This window comes from Panicum virgatum, chromosome 1K, assembly GCF_016808335.1.
Source record: "Panicum virgatum strain AP13 chromosome 1K, P.virgatum_v5, whole genome shotgun sequence".
NCBI classification, from domain to species: Eukaryota; Viridiplantae; Streptophyta; class Magnoliopsida; order Poales; family Poaceae; genus Panicum; species Panicum virgatum.
In genome coordinates this window covers 54,117,239-54,134,703 of record NC_053136.1, presented here as the reverse complement: position 1 = coordinate 54,134,703, position 17,465 = coordinate 54,117,239, and the positions used below count along the sequence as shown (strand labels likewise).

The 17,465-nt window shown below is 48.6% G+C and overlaps 2 protein-coding genes and 1 long non-coding RNA gene across 3 annotated transcripts; all 3 read left to right on the top strand.

Annotated features, from left to right (window-relative positions):
• Positions 1 to 1,259: 1,259 nt before the first annotated feature.
• LOC120644501 (cyclic nucleotide-gated ion channel 17-like) lies at positions 1,260 to 6,775 on the top strand. The gene is made up of 6 exons (XM_039921131.1): positions 1,260 to 2,465; positions 3,698 to 3,910; positions 4,021 to 4,304; positions 4,660 to 4,771; positions 4,902 to 5,138; positions 5,729 to 6,775. Exons 1-6 carry the CDS (start codon positions 1,887 to 1,889, stop codon positions 6,398 to 6,400), a joined length of 2,097 nt encoding a protein of 698 aa, XP_039777065.1. The 5' UTR covers positions 1,260 to 1,886; the 3' UTR covers positions 6,401 to 6,775.
• A 282-nt stretch (positions 6,776 to 7,057) lies between these two features.
• Positions 7,058 to 9,662, top strand: LOC120644531. The gene is made up of 2 exons (XR_005663792.1): positions 7,058 to 7,504; positions 8,486 to 9,662. It is a non-coding gene; the product is annotated as an uncharacterized LOC120644531 (long non-coding RNA).
• A 2,974-nt stretch (positions 9,663 to 12,636) lies between these two features.
• On the top strand, positions 12,637 to 16,360 carry LOC120644518 (amino acid transporter AVT1A-like). Its single transcript, XM_039921152.1, has 12 exons — positions 12,637 to 12,927; positions 13,136 to 13,392; positions 13,486 to 13,700; positions 13,924 to 13,947; positions 14,055 to 14,235; positions 14,331 to 14,550; positions 14,657 to 14,792; positions 14,884 to 14,903; positions 15,020 to 15,165; positions 15,485 to 15,528; positions 15,922 to 15,984; positions 16,086 to 16,360. The coding sequence occupies exons 1-12, from the start codon at positions 12,779 to 12,781 to the stop codon at positions 16,176 to 16,178; spliced, it is 1,548 nt and encodes a 515-aa protein (XP_039777086.1). The 5' UTR covers positions 12,637 to 12,778; the 3' UTR covers positions 16,179 to 16,360.
• Positions 16,361 to 17,465: the final 1,105 nt, after the last annotated feature.

Below are 17,465 nucleotides of genomic sequence, written 5' to 3'. Positions count from 1 at the left end.
CGTCAATTATTTGCTGGTTTGCTTGCTCGTGATCCGCTTGCCGCATGCCGCTCGCGAGCGCCAGCGCCTAGCTACGGTTCCGACGTGAACAACTTGTGGGCGCGGTGCGGGCGTGGCATGAAAAATATCCGGTTTCCTGTCGATGCTCGGCGGCGTTTCGCCGTGCGGTCTGCTTGTCTTTTGACTCGGTTCAACGGATAATCATGCGCGCCAAATTACGAGGGACTTGGACAAGCAGCACGTACTGCTCGGTGCTCGCGACATTTTTTATAAAGAAGCCCGCTGATTTGGAAGGCCAAGAGTCTGTTTGGCTTATCTCGACTTGGCTTATTGCGGCTTATTTCCTCTCACACAATACTATTCAATCTACCAGCCGAGCACTATTTATTCTACCAGCCGAACAGACTGCAAGTGGAGAGCGACGCCCTTTCCGACTCCCACGGAGGAGAAAGGGCAGCTGCAATCGGCGATTGTCGCCCCCGCTCCGCACCCCTTATGTCGGGCGCTGTTGGGGAGTCAGCCGTGTGGTGACCCTAGAAAAACTTGTCACACTAGTTCTATCCATTCCAGATTTTATATTTTGAACTTAGCATAACCAAACCGACCTGCATATGTAATTCAGTCAAATTTGTGCTAGAACAAATAATTTTTTTTGTTCCGAACATTTTTTAATTGTTTCAGCAATATAAAAATTTTGTTCGGAAACAAAAAATAATTATTAAGCCTTATGTGATGATTTGACTATTAATCACCTGAGCGACTCCTAATATTTGCGTTTTTATACGCAAAATGATGAACCTGAGTCGTGTCTGATGAAGCTACCAATTAGCAGCGCATTCCTTGATGGGGAGGATACGGAGGACCGCACTATGTGGGACCTACTCGCAGCCGCCCAGCTGGCCAGCTGGTTCGTGATCCCGAGTTCTTGATCATGCCAGCACAATGCTAAGACTGTAACAAGCAGGACGTCAGCTCCTCCATTCAACGGTTTCAACCTCCTCGCAAGTTGGGGCCGTCCGACAGACGGCGTCCGTCACGGCCTTTGCCAAAGCCAAGCCGTTCCCATTTACGACAGTATACTTTATACAATGGAGTCTCGGAATCCCTCCAAAGTCGAACCCGTTGACCCGTTCCAGGAGCCAAGCCCACCATTGCTTGTTATCAACGACTCGTCTTCTCCCCGGCGACCACTTGCCCACCTCTTCTGTCTTCTCCTCATCATCGCCGGACGCCCGGACCCCCAAAAGAAAACCTCCATTTACCGCCGCTCTTAGCACTAACCACGGTGAAAACAACCCCACTAACCCCAGGTTTTAACCCAAAGCCCGTCAATTAGCAGAGACAATAAAGTAATTAACCCAGAGCGCGGAGGCACCCGCACCCCCCGGGAGTTTCTGCTCCCTCCCCCACCCCGCCCCGCCCCCCTCCTTTCTCGAACTCCTCGCCGCCGGCTCTTCCCAACTCCGCCGACTCGCCTAGCTGTCCTCCCTGCCCCTGCCTGCTCCTGCTCCCGGATTGGCCTGGCCGGTCTCCGGCACCTCGCCGGCGCCCGGGTCGTCGCCCTCACCTCTGGGTGCCAGGCTGCCAGCCACCACCAAACAAGACCCCCATCGCCTGCCCGCGCCGCCGAGCGCATCCGAGCGCCCCGCGAGAGTTGATTCCCCAGGCACGCCGGCTCGAATCGCCCTCTCCAGTTCCCCTCTCCGTCCTCGTCCGCTGCGGCCGCCGCCGCTACTCCTGTGTCAAGTGCAGATCCATTGGGACTCGGAAGCACTTCTCCTATTGCTGGTAAGGAAGCAACTGGATGGATCGTTCTGAGGGTTAGCCCTGTTCTAGTCTTCAGTTTATTTGCCACGAGCAGTCAAATCCGGGACTTCCCTTGTGGGATGGACTGCGATTTGTTTGCTGCGTGGTGGGGCAGCGCAACCAGATTGTTCTCCAGAATTTTTCGGGGATCGTCTGATCCCCCGGGGCAGCCGCCAATGAAGCCAGCCATACCGCTTCACCAGAAGCAGGCGGGGCTCGCGGCGAGCAAGCTCGGTGTGGGGACCTCGAAGAAGCACAGGGCTTTTGTAGCCGGCGATGAGCAGTGGTACAACAAGATTTTTGATCCGTCAAGCGACTTCATCTTGACATGGCACCGCGTCTTCCTCGTCTCCTGCTTCGCGGCGCTATTTATAGACCCTCTCTACTTCTATGTGCCCAAGATCAGCTACAGTAGCTCCATTTCTTGTGTTGGGACAGACACCCATTTAGCCGTCATTGTTACCTTGCTTCGATCAGTCACCGATTTGCTATACGTCTTGCACATCATAATCAAGTTCAGAACCGCGTATATCAATCCGAGCGCGACTCTGAGGGTGTTTGGAAGAGGAGATCTTGTCACAAATCCCAGGGAAATTGCATGGAAGTATTTGAGATCTGACTTTGCAGTTGATGTGGTGGCTGCATTGCCTTTGCCACAGGTAGCTTGGTACTCTTTCTTTTGTTCTTGTTAACTTTAGTATTACTAGTGTAATGATCCCTGGTATTAGGCTGTCTGCCATCAATATTATTTTAGGTAATTATTGACTGCAATGATGATACAAATATGGTATGGAACATAAAGTTTTCATTGCGATGCTGCAATTCAAAACATTTTGTGAATAAATACCCTTTATAGATAGTATGTGTTGATGCAGCACAGGTCACACTTTAATTACAATACTTTGCTTGTTCAACCATTCTATCTCCAAGCTGGCCCTGATTTTTCTTTTGAGAAACAGATGGCATTTAGGTTCGACCATGGTAATCTTTACCCTCAATGGCACTTAAGATCGTAAATGTCTCTTAGAGATATTGTAGAAGTTAAGAGATAGTTGCTTAGCCTTCATATGACACTATTGAATTTATTTATAGAATTTCTAAAATTTGCAAGTACACATATTTTTTATTTTCAAAACAAGTACCTCAAGCCTGATAGGGAGGGATTCCCTGCTTTTGTTGTGGCATCCATTTGCCAAACAGACATATTGCTTTTCATGTCTTTATAAATAGGTCAAATCTTAACATCATGTTTGTTTGTCAGTTACGATCTTAATAGTCACTACTATTGACTTTTAAATATGGAACTTCTTTAATGAGGTGCGATATCTAGTTTGTCCTAGTTCCTTCTCATTTAGCTGGCATTTTTTTATGGGACCCTGGGCTAGACAGCTGCGTCCTGGCAGCGCATCTGGCCCAAGGCATCCGAAATCCAGGGCCTGTTTGCTTTGTGACTGGGAAGAGCTGCCTGGCCCACACAGCGCACCCAGGCATCCAATTTTGGATGACTGCAGCGGGCGAGCTGCCTTTCAGGCCTCCAAGTAAACATTGGCCTCAATGCCTTGGTGTGCTGCCTGGACCAGGCTGCAACCAAACAGGCCATAATGCCTTATACACAGAAATCATACAAGGGAAAAAGCATGTGCAAAATTATTATATTCGCAGACCTAAAAAAACACTTGTCTCAACTTCTTATGCCAAATTTAGTTGGACAGATGTACCTCACTGTTTTTGAATGGTGGGAGCACTGCCCCTTCATTTAAGACGAAAGAAAAAAACCTTAGGGTTACAATTGTTTATTAAATATGGAAACTAAAGGAACATGCTATTAGGTTTAACATATACCTCAGTTTGCACTATACCTTATGCTCACTTATCTACACTTTATTTGCAGATCATTATCTGGTTTGTGATACCAGCTATAAAGTATTCCACTTCTGAGCATAACAATAACATTCTGGTTCTTATAGTTCTTGCTCAGTATCTCCCAAGATTGTATCTCATATTCCCCTTAACTTATGAAATTGTCAAAGCTACTGGAGTTGTCGCAAAGACTGCTTGGGAAGGGGCTGCATACAACCTGGTGCTCTATCTGATAGCTAGTCATGTATGATATACATATACACAAGTGGAGTTTCTCATCATTTTCTATCTTGTATAGAAAATTCCACGTTAGATGTGTTGCAAAGTTTTAATCCTTTGTTCCTCTTCTGTCAGGTTCTTGGTGCACTATGGTATTTGCTATCTGTTGATCGCCAGACAGCCTGCTGGAAGAAGAATTGCAGGGATGAAATTGGTTGTGCTATTAAGTTCCTAGATTGTGACACACCAAATAGAACTTGGGCAAATACTACTACCATCTTCAAGAAATGTAATGCTAGCGATGACACCATCGATTTTGATTTTGGCATGTTCCTGCCTGCACTGACAAATCAAGCACCTGCTGAAAGTTTTGTGATGAAGTATTTCTACTCCCTCTGGTGGGGTTTGCAGAATTTAAGGTATTTCCTATTTCCTGAACACACATTTTCATATCATAGTCAATTGGAGTTCCTAATGGAAACTTATTTTACATTTCCTTTGCATAAACCTGTTATCAGTTCTCGTTTAATCCCACTGTATGGGTGGATTGGGGATCTCAGCAAGAAAAACTAATTACCATTTGTTTAACAAACTATTAGGATCTTACTGTTGTATTTGCAATTAGAGTTTTTCTGTTTCATTGCTTCGAATTTCAACCTAGTGTGGTCAGTCTTTGATACCAGTTCTAAGTTTTTCTCGAACACAATACCAGTTCTAAGTTAATAACCTAATATATGGTTGATATGATATATATTTCTTCCATTTTCCAAACAGCTGCTATGGCCAGACTCTTGTTGTGAGTACCTATCTTGGTGAGACTCTGTATTGTATATTCTTGGCGGTACTTGGTCTTGTCTTGTTTGCGCATTTGATTGGAAACGTGCAGGTACTTTTTACCCACTTCATTGTGCTCTTTGTATTGTAGAAGCTCATGTAACATCAATTCTATTGTTTTTATCTGACGTATTGATTTGTACATTCCTTTGGAACATTCTGACTTAATATGACGATTGAAGACCTACCTGCAATCTATAACCGTGAGGGTTGAGGAATGGAGATTAAAGCAAAGAGATACTGAAGAGTGGATGAGACACCGCCAACTGCCTCATGAGCTGCGGGAAAGGGTGAGGCGATTTATCCAGTACAAGTGGCTTGCCACTCGGGGTGTGAATGAAGAATCAATATTGCAGGCCCTACCAGCAGATCTTCGGCGTGACATTAAGCGCCACCTTTGCTTGGGTCTTGTTCGACGGGTAAATTCTTTTATATGCTTCTGCATATGTGCATTCCGAGCAAATGTTTGAAACTGTTGTCTTATGGTCTTATGGATGAAGGATAATTTCAGTGTTTCTCTATATACCTAACTTCTAGAAGTATGCATCACATTGTCATTTGCCAGTGTCACGAGTCTCCTTGTATAAAATATACAGTAGTTATTTGATTGTAGGCAGGTTGGTGGTATTGGCTTCTAATATGAGCTGGGAATAAATATCTTGGGTAAACCAGATTCTTGGTAAAAGCGAATGTTATGGCCCTTTTTTACATTGCTAAAAAGAAGCGTGTTCCTCCTAGATGGCTATTACTCATCAATTTTTCATTCTTTCTCCAAAGTAGGCAACTGAGCAGCCTGCACTTATTACCTCAAAAAACTACTGTACCATCCCAATATTACTGAAAGTAGAGGATCCAGATGATAACTTTTAGCAATCCTTATGCACTTCTCTTTCCAAAAACGAAAATCATTGCTAATTTGTACTAAAGATTGCCTTATGATCCCTTGTGTACTAATGTCTAAGATGCCTTATGCTTGATTGTGTGCTAACCTTTCATTGTATTGTTTCAGGTTCCATTTTTCTCCCAGATGGATGATCAGCTTCTTGACGCCATCTGTGAGCGTCTTGTATCATCACTTTGCACAAAGGGCACATATATCGTCCGTGAAGGTGACCCAGTGACTGAGATGCTCTTTATCATTCGTGGGAAACTGGAAAGCTCCACAACAAATGGTGGCCGCACAGGCTTTTTCAATTCAATTACTCTGAAACCTGGTGATTTCTGCGGCGAGGAACTTCTTGGATGGGCTCTTGTCCCCAAGCCTACTACCAACTTGCCTTCATCCACTCGGACTGTGAAGGCCCTCATAGAAGTTGAGGCCTTTTCCCTCCAGGCTGAGGACCTCAAGTTTGTCGCCAGTCAGTTCAGACGGTTGCACAGCAAGAAGTTGCAACACACTTTCCGGTACTACTCGCACCACTGGCGAACCTGGGCCTCGTGCTTCATCCAAGCTGCTTGGCGGCGGTACAAGAGGAGGAAGATGGCAAAGGACTTGAGTATGAGGGAGTCATTCAATTCCGTTAGATTAGATGAAGTGGATGAGGAAGATGAATCTCCAGCCAAGAATAGTCTGGCACTCAAATTCATAGCTAGGACTAGGAAAGTGCCTCAGAGCACGAAAGAATTGCCTAAGCTAAGGAAGCCAGACGAACCGGATTTCTCAGCCGAACCTGATGACTAAAGGTCCTACGCTCGATACAGTGGTTATTTCTGCATCTGCTGCTGCATGAAATGGGTCTACAAGCGAACTTGATAAGACCATGAATCGAATCGGGTCGTTGGTAACTCGAAGCTTGAATTGTGATGACACTCCTGACTGAGATAGGTTGAACGATTGTAAGTTAACTAGATGTTCTCATGTTGTAAAAATTCAGACACCTTGTGCCTATAGAATTCTTAAAACCAAAGGAAAAGTACACTGCTACATAGAGTGATAGCTTACGAATCTAACATTGAAGCCTGTGATTACGCTGTCTGTAACTGTGGAGTCTGTAAATTGTTAAAGCTGGTTGGCTGTATTTCCTTCAGAGAAAAAGGTTACACAGATTGCTGTCAAGTAAGTGTGTGTGTCTGTGGTCAGAAGGCCAATGTAATATTGTAACACCCAAAAATTCAAATTTTGTTTTGAATTCAAAAGAATTTATTCAAATGAGTTTGAGTTATAAAAAAAAAACTTCTTTCTTCTCTCTCCCTCCTCTCAGCCTGGCCCATCTTTCATCCCACCCTCCCCTTCTCTTTTCTCCTGCAAGGCCCAGTCGGCCCATCTGAGCCGGCCCAGAATCCCCATCCCACCTCTCTCCCCTCTCTCTCTCACCGCCAGTGGGGCCCACCTGTCGGCCCCGTCCCCTTCCTCCAGCCTCCCCGCGAGGAGCGCCGCCAGCCGCCAGCCGCCCGCTCCTCTCCCAGCGGCCGCTCGCCTCCCCTCCCCTCCTTAACTCCGCGCCATCAAGACCAGTGGAGAGCCGCCGCGCCCCCCTCCCTTCCCTTTTCCGTTTCTCCTCCCCCTTTCCCAGTAACGCCCGCACCACCATGCGCCATTCATGGCCACCATGGCCGGCCCGCACCCAAGCGCCGCGTCTCTTCCTCTGCCGGCGTTCCCCCTCCCTCTCGGCCTACAAAAGCCGCACTCAAGCCCCGACCGCTCCTCCTTTTCCACCTCCTCTCCTCGCCCCTGCTCCACAAGCTCTACAGAGCAGCGCCGCCACCACCAAGCTAGGGCCGCCGCCGTCAATCCGCCACTCCGTCGCCTCCCCTTCGACTCCGACCGCCGCAGGAGCTTCGCGAGGTGGATACCTTCGTCGACAACCCGTTCCCCTTCTTCTTCCCGCCCCCACGCGGCCGGAAATGCTCGCCGGAGCAAGCTCCGCCGAGCCGAGCCACACGACGCCGTGGCACTCCACCTCGCCGACCCGCGCGCCTTCGACGACCACCTTCATCGCGTGCGCCGTCGCCCCCTCGACCTCCTCGGGCTCCCCGCGCACGAAGTCGAGCCCCAGGGATCTAACCCCGGCGCGTTCGTAGCCCGCCGCCGCCGTGCGCCATGGCGCACCGACCTCCCGGCCTCGCGCGGTCCCGCCGTCGATGCCATCGTCCTCCCCGACGCGCGCGCTTGCTTCCCCACCAAACCCCATCGCGAACCGAGCCCCGGAGCACCGGTTTCGGTGAGCTCCGGTGGTCCGCAGCCGCCTTGCTCGCTGCCGGCGCGCAGCGCCGCCCACTGAGCCGTCAGCGTCACACAGAGCCGAGCTGCGAGCCGCCCAGAGTCGCCTCCAGCCGTTGGATCAAGATCCGACGGATCTGAATCCCCACAGCCGAAGTCAAACCCAGCCTCTTACCGGTCAACCTTAGCAGTTTTGCATAAGAGACCCTGATGTTTCTGAAAATCAATCCTAAGTCCAGATTAGTTCAAAAGTAATTAGTTTTAGATCCAGTTTCTTTTGTTTCAGCCCCTATCTTTTCTGGTTTTTATGCCCGCCGTCCCTGGACCTTAGTTTTACACTCTGGACCCTCGGTTTATCGGTTTAATTAGGTTTTAGCCCCTGGTTTCTTCAGATCTAGCCCCTGAAAGTTGTAATCTCTCGCAAATAAGTCCTTGGAACCTTAATCTAGCCGTATCTTTCACGTTTTAACTCCGATTTTAGTGATTCTTGCGCTCACGCAATCCTTGCATCATGCTCTATATCTTTCTCAGCTTATTCAGTTCTGTTTTTATTGTTTTTATACTACTTATTTTGTATTGTTTTGTTTTGCTTGTGTGAGCGTGTAGACGACGTGCCGTTCGAGGGAGAGCAAGAGCAAGTATATGAGGAAGAGAACCAGCAACTAAACGAGGAAGGCAAGTGGATTTCCCCCTCTACATGTTCCATTTGATCCCAATAATAGCATGATGAAACACTTTACTGTATTGTTATATGCATGAAATTGATGGAAATCCTATTAAGGACTTTACCTAGTCTTTTTACCTAAGTCTTGAAACACCGGGTTTTATATCTTGTTGGGTAGAAACGCTTAGTTGCTTTACCATGGGTTGGTTATGTTGCAATCTTTGAAAAATGTTAAACATGATTTTATTCACTGTCATATCATGGTTTTTGGACAAGATCACTTTGTTTAAATGAAACATGGAGAACCACCCAAGAAAACTGTACAACCACAATGTCATATGGCTCTGACCTTAACTGATTAATTAGGCGTGTAGTTAACTGGTAGCCTTACCGGAAGGGCAAGGAGGGGGTCGGTGATGGGGTATAGCCCAGTTCTCTTGGGGTAGTAGCCTTTGCTAAGGTACTGACCATTAGGGAGGGTTATGGTCCACACTGCTACTGAAACTCTAGCGGGCTATCTAGTTTTCTGCATGTCTATGTAAAGGCTTCATAGTGGACTCCTCGCCACTCACCAAAGGAAGTGTTTAAGGGCCTTGCAAACCCGGGCGACTCAGGGGGACACGAATTGTGGGGAAAGTATACAGACCCTCATATGATAATGGAACTTGAAGAATAATTAAATTGTGGTTCTTGGTTTTGAAATGTTGGATCCTTTTTGCTTATGCTTAAGTGGGTTGGTATAAACTTACATCTAGATAATAGAAGTTTGCTAATAAAATTTGACCAACTAAAATGCTAACTGCAATAAACCTTAGCTTGTTCTTGATGGCCTTGCATTTTCTTCCACTTGCTGAGTACCAACCATAACAGTACTCACCCTTGTGTAATTGCTGTTCAAAAGAGAACAATGAGGTGGATTACTGCAGCGACTTTGAGGAGTTCTAGGAGCGTTCACCAGTCGAGTTCCTGTGGGAAGCTTTGTTGAAGATCTCGTTTATATTGTCGGTAAAACGTTAAGACCTTCGTGTCTATTATCGGAGCTCTTTTTACATTGTTAAACATTGTCTTTGATATATTCAATTATGACGTCTTTTATATGTATGAAACTTGATCCTGGCACACATATGAGGTACATCTGATCTTTTTTTGAAACCGGGTGTGACACCCCGACCCCCAACACCGCACAACCCAGCCCTTTCGAGGGGCGAGCCCGCTTACACATAGCACCTCACTTACGCTTTCGTCCTCGCTTCGCGTAAAAGGGTCAACCCGAAGGTGCTATGGCTGGAGGACAAGGGCTTATAAGTTGGCTCCACCCTTGCTCAACTAGTAAGGTTGTATTAAACATGCACGCAGCATTCATGGGCTACTACTGGGCTATCCAAATTGGGCCGGATGTTACAAATATCGTGCACGCTCATCATCTATCCCTTTTGGAGCTGTAAGGTGTTGGACGTAATTCTTCTTTAGAAAAATGATATCAAATGGGTATTGTTGGTCACTACTAATATGTTATACTCCATTCCATGTTCGTGCAAGAAATTACTGGCCGAGTTGCTGACCGGGATGGCAGTCAGGCAGGCGTGGCCGCGTGGGCGAGGCTGCACTGGAAGGCTCGGCAGCAGATTGGGCGGCGGCAGATTGGGCCGGCGCCGAGGCGTGTGTTGCCGGGCAGGCACGTTCGGCGGCACCTGGGGACGAAGGGTTGGGGGGGGGGGGGGGGGGTGGCGAGGGGCTGCAGGGATGCCGCCATGCCGGGATCGGAGACTGGGGCCAGCCTGCGGGAAGCTGCAGGGTGCCTGGGTTCATTCCATATGCTCGGGGGGCGGGCGCCTGGAGCGGCCTTGGTGGCCGCGATTCGGCGGCGCCGGGCGGGATCCCGGCGAGCGCTGGCGGACCTGCTCCTCCCGTCCTCCGAAAAGGAAAAGCGGGCCGTGGAGCAACGGAGAACCAGCCCATGCGGCCGGCCCGCCATGCTGCATGCCTACTACTCTACTTGTGATGCGATGCTCATGCTACACATGCTCCAAGTAGGCCGCGCCATGCCGCCATTGCTTCGTTCTGGTACAAGCAGCCTACGAACATGGTCACAGCGTCTAGGACTGGGCTAATAGCTGGCTGCTCACTCACCTTTCTTCTTCTTGTACTCTTCCTCTCTGACTCTGAAGAAAAACAAAAGGGAAAAAATCATCTCCTAAGCTATATAATAATCAGCAAACCTAAATGAAAAGAAAAATGAAGTGTGCGTGCATGTCGCAACGAGTGATGAGCAAACAACCAACTCGCCGGCCGGCGCCTCGAGATGACGACAACTCGATCAAGAAAGCGACAAGCACACCGCTGCGCACGCATGTTACCCGCCGCGGCAGTGCTTATCTCGCCCACTGTACTTACATGCGTGTCCTCAAGAGTTGGTTGATGATTCTTCTCTCAGGTACGGTAGTCATGGCAATAATGGCGTAGCTGATCATGCAGCCGGGGCACATGCATGCCGGGGGCCGACACCACTTTCTTTCCATACCCGTCTCCCCAATACGCCATAGACGCACTTGTCACGTAGCCCAAAAATTGCCCCCTGCCCGTCCGGTCCGTCGTCGCCCGCCCTGGACCGGCCGCCGCCACGGCGCCACCGCCTGCCTCCTTTCCTCCTTTCCCGGGATTTATTTTTTTTTCCCACATTGCGTTTCGACCGGGAGCTCAGCAATAATAATGGATTAGTGGGCTTTAAAAACGGTTCGCAAGAGAGAGCCATCGCCTGATCGCCAGATGATGATGATGATCCAAGCAAGAAGCCTTGTCTCGCTCGTATGGGCGGGCGCTTTCACCTCGTCACCTGCAACGTTGTTGGCTACTCTCTGCCACCAGATTTGTACAACTGTTGTGCTCCAGTACGTGCGCGACTGGTCCTCACTTATCACACCTGCTCCGGGCCTCCGGTGCATCAGGCCAGGGGCGATCGATGTAGCCGACACGACGGAACACCTCCTGTGTATGTCGAGATATCATCATGCATCTTGTCAGTGATAATGTCAGGCAAGAGCAGTTAGTTGCACACCTCCTTGATTGTCCCTACTGCAATTGCACGCGCTTATTTCAGGGAATACTAATCTATTATTTCCTGCCACTGCAACGTACGCTCAGTTTAAAACTGACCAAATGAAAAGCAGTAATATACTCCATAGATCTGTAGTAATTTCGTTGCTCTACAAGTGCCCTCGCTCGTCTTGCTCCTGCATGCTTGGAATGACCCTAGCTATCTACTTTCGCCAATGGGCCCCAAGCCTGAGTGATTTTTTGCGTATGCGTCATGAATGATGAAACTCCCTTTGGCAGCTTATCAGTTCATCCGTTCATTCGGCTTCTGCATTGCATGCCGCCTAAACACATTTCTGATTCTGCATGCGTCCAAAACACACAAATGCAAGTACACCGCCAGGTCACAAACCCGATACGGCGAAGCCATGCACCGCTAGTTAGTATTTTTTATACTATACACCATATACACCATAGAGAGGGAGCCTGGGAGCAACCGGCTGCCCCCGGAGCGACACGTATCCCCGGCCTTGGAGAGAGAAGTCCGACACGACCCATGGATTTGCCGCTCCCACCTGCCGAACCAACCAAACAAAATCTACGGCCCATATACTACACCTGGCCAATATACTACACATTCCGACGCAACAATCAGCCCATTCGTGTCCTGGAGAGAGAAAGCCCGACGCGGAACATGGATTCGGCCCATACACAACAATCAAAAGCATACATAAGCATAAATTATTCTGCTCTATATTTTCAAGTGGGCGCGGCGTAGCGCACAATTTACCTAGTACTCCAAGTACATGCTAACTCAGCCCACCTAGGGGTGTTAAAGGGCCCAAAATTTTGAACTAAAAAAATCAAAGAACTGAGCTCTAATTTTATACAATTTTGAGCTAAAAAATTTAAGAGTCTTGATGAGTTGTAAAGAGACCACTACAGCCATCCCCTGAACCCGCCTCCCGCTTCTCGGGCCCGCACGTCAGCCTTTCCCACCCGTGTCCGGTAAAGCCGCTCCGAGCAGCTCGCGTCGTCGCCGCGCGCGGGCGCACCGCCTCTATTTCAGCGCTCGCACCCCCTCCCCCCGCCGCCGCACCGCGCCTTCCAAACCCGACCACTGAGAACATTCCCACTCGTCTCCGCGAGTGGATTGCATTCCCCCAAAACCCCGCCGCTGAAACGCGTGCGGCGCGGGCGAGATGGCGGCGGCGGCGGCGGACTGGAAGGAGGAGCGTTCGGCCATGGAGGACGGAGACATCGAGGACTGCCTGCTCGCCGGCAGCGAGGACGACAAGGCGGAGGCGGAGGCGGGTTCGCTGGACTCCCAGCGGTGGCCGCGGAGCTTCCGGTGCGTGCGCGCCTCACTCTCTCCTCGATCTCGTTTCATCTGCGTCCTGGAGAGAGAGAAAATGTCAAGGATAGCGGACGGAAGTGCTCGCGCTTCGAAAGCGATCGAATGATTTTGTTCCTGGCTCCGAATGCATGGGTGGTCTTTTGAAAACAGTTTATTAACGATCGATCTCCTTCACCTGTGGGATGCCGCTTATTTTTTTCAGGGAAGCGACTGACACCTTCACCATTGCTCCGCCTCCGGGCTTTGGTCACCTGGGCGACGACAGGGGACTGGGCTCTGACCTGACGCTGCCTCTTCTGTCGGACAAGCCAGAGGGGAAGCAAGATTCAGTCAAGAACTTGCTACCAGAACACTTGGGTTCAGTGATATGTGATGGGAAGCTCCCAGATAATCTGCACCAGGAGGCTACAGCAGCCCCAATCACTCAGGGATGCAGCCTAACACAAACTGTGTTCAATGGTACAGTGCCATGCTTGCACACTATGTAACTGAAAATGGTGCTTGTTTTCCTAGGATTTGGACATGCCTCATTTTTTTCTTCGTTGTTCGCAGGGGTCAACGTGCTTGCTGGTATTGGCATTTTCTCCGCTCCATACACCATTCATGAGGCAGGATGGGCCAGCCTCGCGGTTCTGGCTTTTTTCGCTATTGTTTGCTGCTACACTGGGGTTCTTCTCAAGTATTGTTTTGAGAGCAAAGATGGTGTTAAAACATTTCCAGACATTGGAGAGGCTGCCTTTGGGAGGATCGGTCGCCTTCTCATCTCTGTAAGTTCCCTTTTATTTATTATAATTATAAAAATGAAACGGAGAGAATTTATCTGATATGCTAGAGAATCTCCGGACGAGCATCAATGGATACAAAGTGAAAACAACAATATTCACAAGCAATAACCACTGTCTCACGTTGTATAGATGAAATAGATTTTTTCCAATCTCTTATTTCTACTGAGTTCCTAACCATTTGATGCTTATGTTTTCATCTCTGCAGATTGTTCTGTATACAGAGTTATATGTAAGAAACTCATTCTTCCTGTTTTGTGTTCTGCAAAATTTGTCATCCTGAGCAAAACACAGTGCTACTTCATTGTTTTCTCACTATAACCACCTATATATTCGCAGTCCTTTTGTGTGGAGTTCATTAATTTGGAAGGTGATAATCTGGCATCAATATTCACAAGCACCATTTTCGATTGGCATGGCATTCATGCTGATGGGCGGCACTTCTTTGGAGTGTTATTTGCTCTTGTTGTCTTGCCCAGTGTATGGTTGCGTGATCTTCGAGTGATATCTTACATTTCAGGTTTCACTGCTCTCATGCTACTTCATTTTCACTCACTTTATCATCAACAGTATTAAGATAGCATATTGATTAGAATACACTAATTGTTTGTCCAGCGAGTGGTGTCTTTGCAACTCTTGTGGTTTTCCTATCTGTCGGTTTAGTCGGTGCTTCTGGAAGTGTAGGATTCCATATGACAGGGAAAGCAGTGAAGTGGGATGGTATACCCTTTGCTATTGGGATCTATGGCTTTTGCTATGCTGGGCACTCTGTATTTCCGAATATATACCAATCAATGTCTGATCGCACAAAGTTCAACAAGGCACTGTACATATGGTAGGTATCTTTGTGTCAAGTATGAAGCTCATTCTGATATGGTGACTTTATTTGATCTTGATTAACGAAATTCTGAACTTTCTGAATAATATTTTGTCTTGGTCAGCTTCGCAATTTGCACAGCCATATATGGTGCTATTGCTGTCATGGGATATCTCATGTTTGGAGACAAGACTCTATCGCAAATAACTCTGAATCTTCCAAAAGATTCATTTGCTTCAAAAGTTGCACTATGGACAACGGTACATGTTGCTTTGTTTGCCTTGTTCAGTTCTTAAGGTTCCTTTGTGTTCCTTCGTTTATAATCCTTATTACACCTTCTTCTTTTTTCAGGTGATTATTCCTTTCACAAAGTATCCTTGAATGTTTAGTCATCAAACTTCTGAAATTCGAAGCTTCTAGGATTGCACTGTGTTTGTCAATGTGCGCAACTCCTATTTAGGGTTGTTTCATCCTTACATGAGTGCAGATATTCTTTGGTGATAAACCCATTGGCTCGCAGCATAGAAGAGCTGCGTCCAGCAGGGTTTCTGACAGATAGAGTCTTCTCTATTACTCTGAGGACTGCCCTTGTTGCATCAACTGTATGCATTGCTTTTCTCCTGCCATTCTTTGGTACGTAAGCACCCCATTTTCATTAAGCGTGGATTCATGAACAGTTTTGGTATATCAACCTTGTTAATGTATTGAAACATAGCCGTTGTCGATGTTTTGAAAGCTTTCAGAAAACATATTTGCTTTTAGTTTTTAGAATGATTCAGTCTTTAGTGTCACTCCTCTTAAGCAGGTTCAGAAGCTATAGAATGAGAAATGATTCTATGGATGTTAAGGAGCACGTGTACAAAAATTCTATTTAACTGTTATTTTGGGGAGGCTATATTTTCTGGTTTATCAATGTATAACATGTGATCCTTAGTTGTGTTGCACATTCCAGGTCTTGTGATGGCGCTCGTTGGATCTCTTCTTAGTATACTTGTGGTATGTTGTTTCTCTTAACTGCTTGTATTGACAGAAGCATAATTTGGGTGCTAAGTAGAACTTTAATGATCACACAAGTATAATGAAAACAAAGGCACCAAAACAAAACTGTCGAGACAAAAAGATGTTGTAGTGAAAGAAGCCTAGATCCAGTAACCTCATTGTACATGTATCTGTGTGTGTTTGTTTTCTTACCAAAGGCTGTTCTCTGTATATATCTGAATAGCAAGGTGATAACTAAGTGAAGAAGCACATCTCAGCATCATCTCCGGTCTCCGGAGACACCAGCGGTCTTATCACAGTGTGGCATTCCACCAGCATATAGAGATGATGAGCAGATTAACAGACGCGTTCTCTTGTTTCTAACACCGATTGCCTATTCTTCATCTTCAGGCGCTCATCATGCCCGCGCTGTGCTTCCTGAAGATCGCTCGGAATAAAGCGACACGGTCGCAGGTAAACTCGTCTCGGTTCCCAAGTCATTCAGGCAACGCCGTAGCTCCACAATGATTGGCACAGTGACACAGTAACTTACCGTTCCGTTGCAACTGCTGAAGGTCATCGCGAGCGTGTTCACCGTGGTGCTGGGCGCCGTCTGCGCCGTTCTGGGGACGTACAACTCGATCGCCAAGATTGCCGAGAACTACTGAGAAGTAGCAGCATCCAATCCAAGATGGGGAAGCACAGCACAGGGCGCCATCGTGCCCTGTAGCCCCTGATCTTACTGCATGACCCGTCCCGCCTGTGCAGGGCGCCATCGTGCCCTGTAGGCCTGTAATAAGAGGGATCGATCCTGTGTCTGTCACAGTGTGTCTTACTAAGACTTGGTGTATGTACCGTGTTCCTCTGCTCTCCTCCCATGACCATCCCCTGAACCGGAAGGCAGGCCGTGGGCCTGCCCCCGCGTCTCGGGCTTCGGCCTGCTGCCGGACATTGCCTGTCCGGGTTGGGCTTTACGCCCATGTACACCTCCTTGTCCTTCCCGTGTCGTGTGGACTTCATCACGCAAGTCGGACAAAATTCTCTGCCGAGGGAACTGCAAGTCACCGGCCTCTAGCTCTCCTCTATCCTCCTGCAGTTGTGCTGAGTCGGTAGCGACGTGGAGGATAATGATTCCGCCCGCCCGGTCAGCTGTCTGCATCCCCTAACTTCGATCTCAAGATTCCAACACACGTCCTCGACGGCCCCCCAACGCCTGCGTCACACGCTTGCGACCAGCGATTCTCTATTCCCGTCGTGTCATGCGCGGCCACTAGATGTCGAGCACCGTGCGTGTCGCTGGGTTCACTGAGCACGCACGCACCGCTGTATCACATCCAGCGCACGGAGGACGGTGAGGAATCTGACGGCGCGTAACATGGCGGATCGCGTCCACGGCGGCGGTGATCCGAATCCCATCTCGCATCTCGTCATCGTTCTTTCTCTGGGAAAGGCACACCGTACACAGAGGCGCAACTCGCTTCCACGGAGCTTTCTGCAGCAGGGTCGTGTCCCGGACCCCAAGTTGCTCGTTACAGCCGGGCCTGCTGGCCGCCTTCCCGATTGGGCCATTTGGGTTTTGGAGTTTTCCTCGCCCTGCACAAAAACTCTGGCTTGGCCGCCTCATGGTCGTCAGAGATAAACTAGAAAACTCGGGCGGCCTGGCATGGAGGAGACTGGAACAAGACCAGCTGCCGGAGCCCGGAGCTCCCTTGTCTCGGCCCTGCGCTTGCTTGCGGGTTGCGGCCGCGGATCCATGGCGCGGCCACATGCCCGTGCCCCGTCCTCGCCCTGGAGATATCATTTATTTCGCCGGGCCTGTGTGGCGGGTCGGCCGCCGGTCGATGCTGGGATCCATCGCCTGCCCTGCCATATTCGTTTTGCTGGAGGCATTCGTCAAACCCGCTGCCTGCATGATTGCGTTTTTATAGAGGTCAGTTAGGTTTTGGATTCGGATA

Bases quoted from the DNA above. Each gene is read 5' to 3' on its own strand.
- LOC120644518 (XM_039921152.1), top strand. From the start codon at position 12,779: ATGGCGGCGGCGGCGGCGGACTGGAAGGAGGAGCGTTCGGCCATGGAG. The intron at 13,393-13,485 runs GTACAGTGCCAT...CGTTGTTCGCAG, and splicing joins AACACAAACTGTGTTCAATG to GGGTCAACGTGCTTGCTGGT. The intron at 15,529-15,921 runs GTATGTTGTTTC...CTTCATCTTCAG, and splicing joins CTCTTCTTAGTATACTTGTG to GCGCTCATCATGCCCGCGCT.
- LOC120644501 (XM_039921131.1), top strand. From the start codon at position 1,887: ATGGACTGCGATTTGTTTGCTGCGTGGTGGGGCAGCGCAACCAGATTG. The intron at 2,466-3,697 runs GTAGCTTGGTAC...CTTTATTTGCAG, and splicing joins CTGCATTGCCTTTGCCACAG to ATCATTATCTGGTTTGTGAT. The intron at 4,305-4,659 runs GTATTTCCTATT...TTTTCCAAACAG, and splicing joins TGGGGTTTGCAGAATTTAAG to CTGCTATGGCCAGACTCTTG.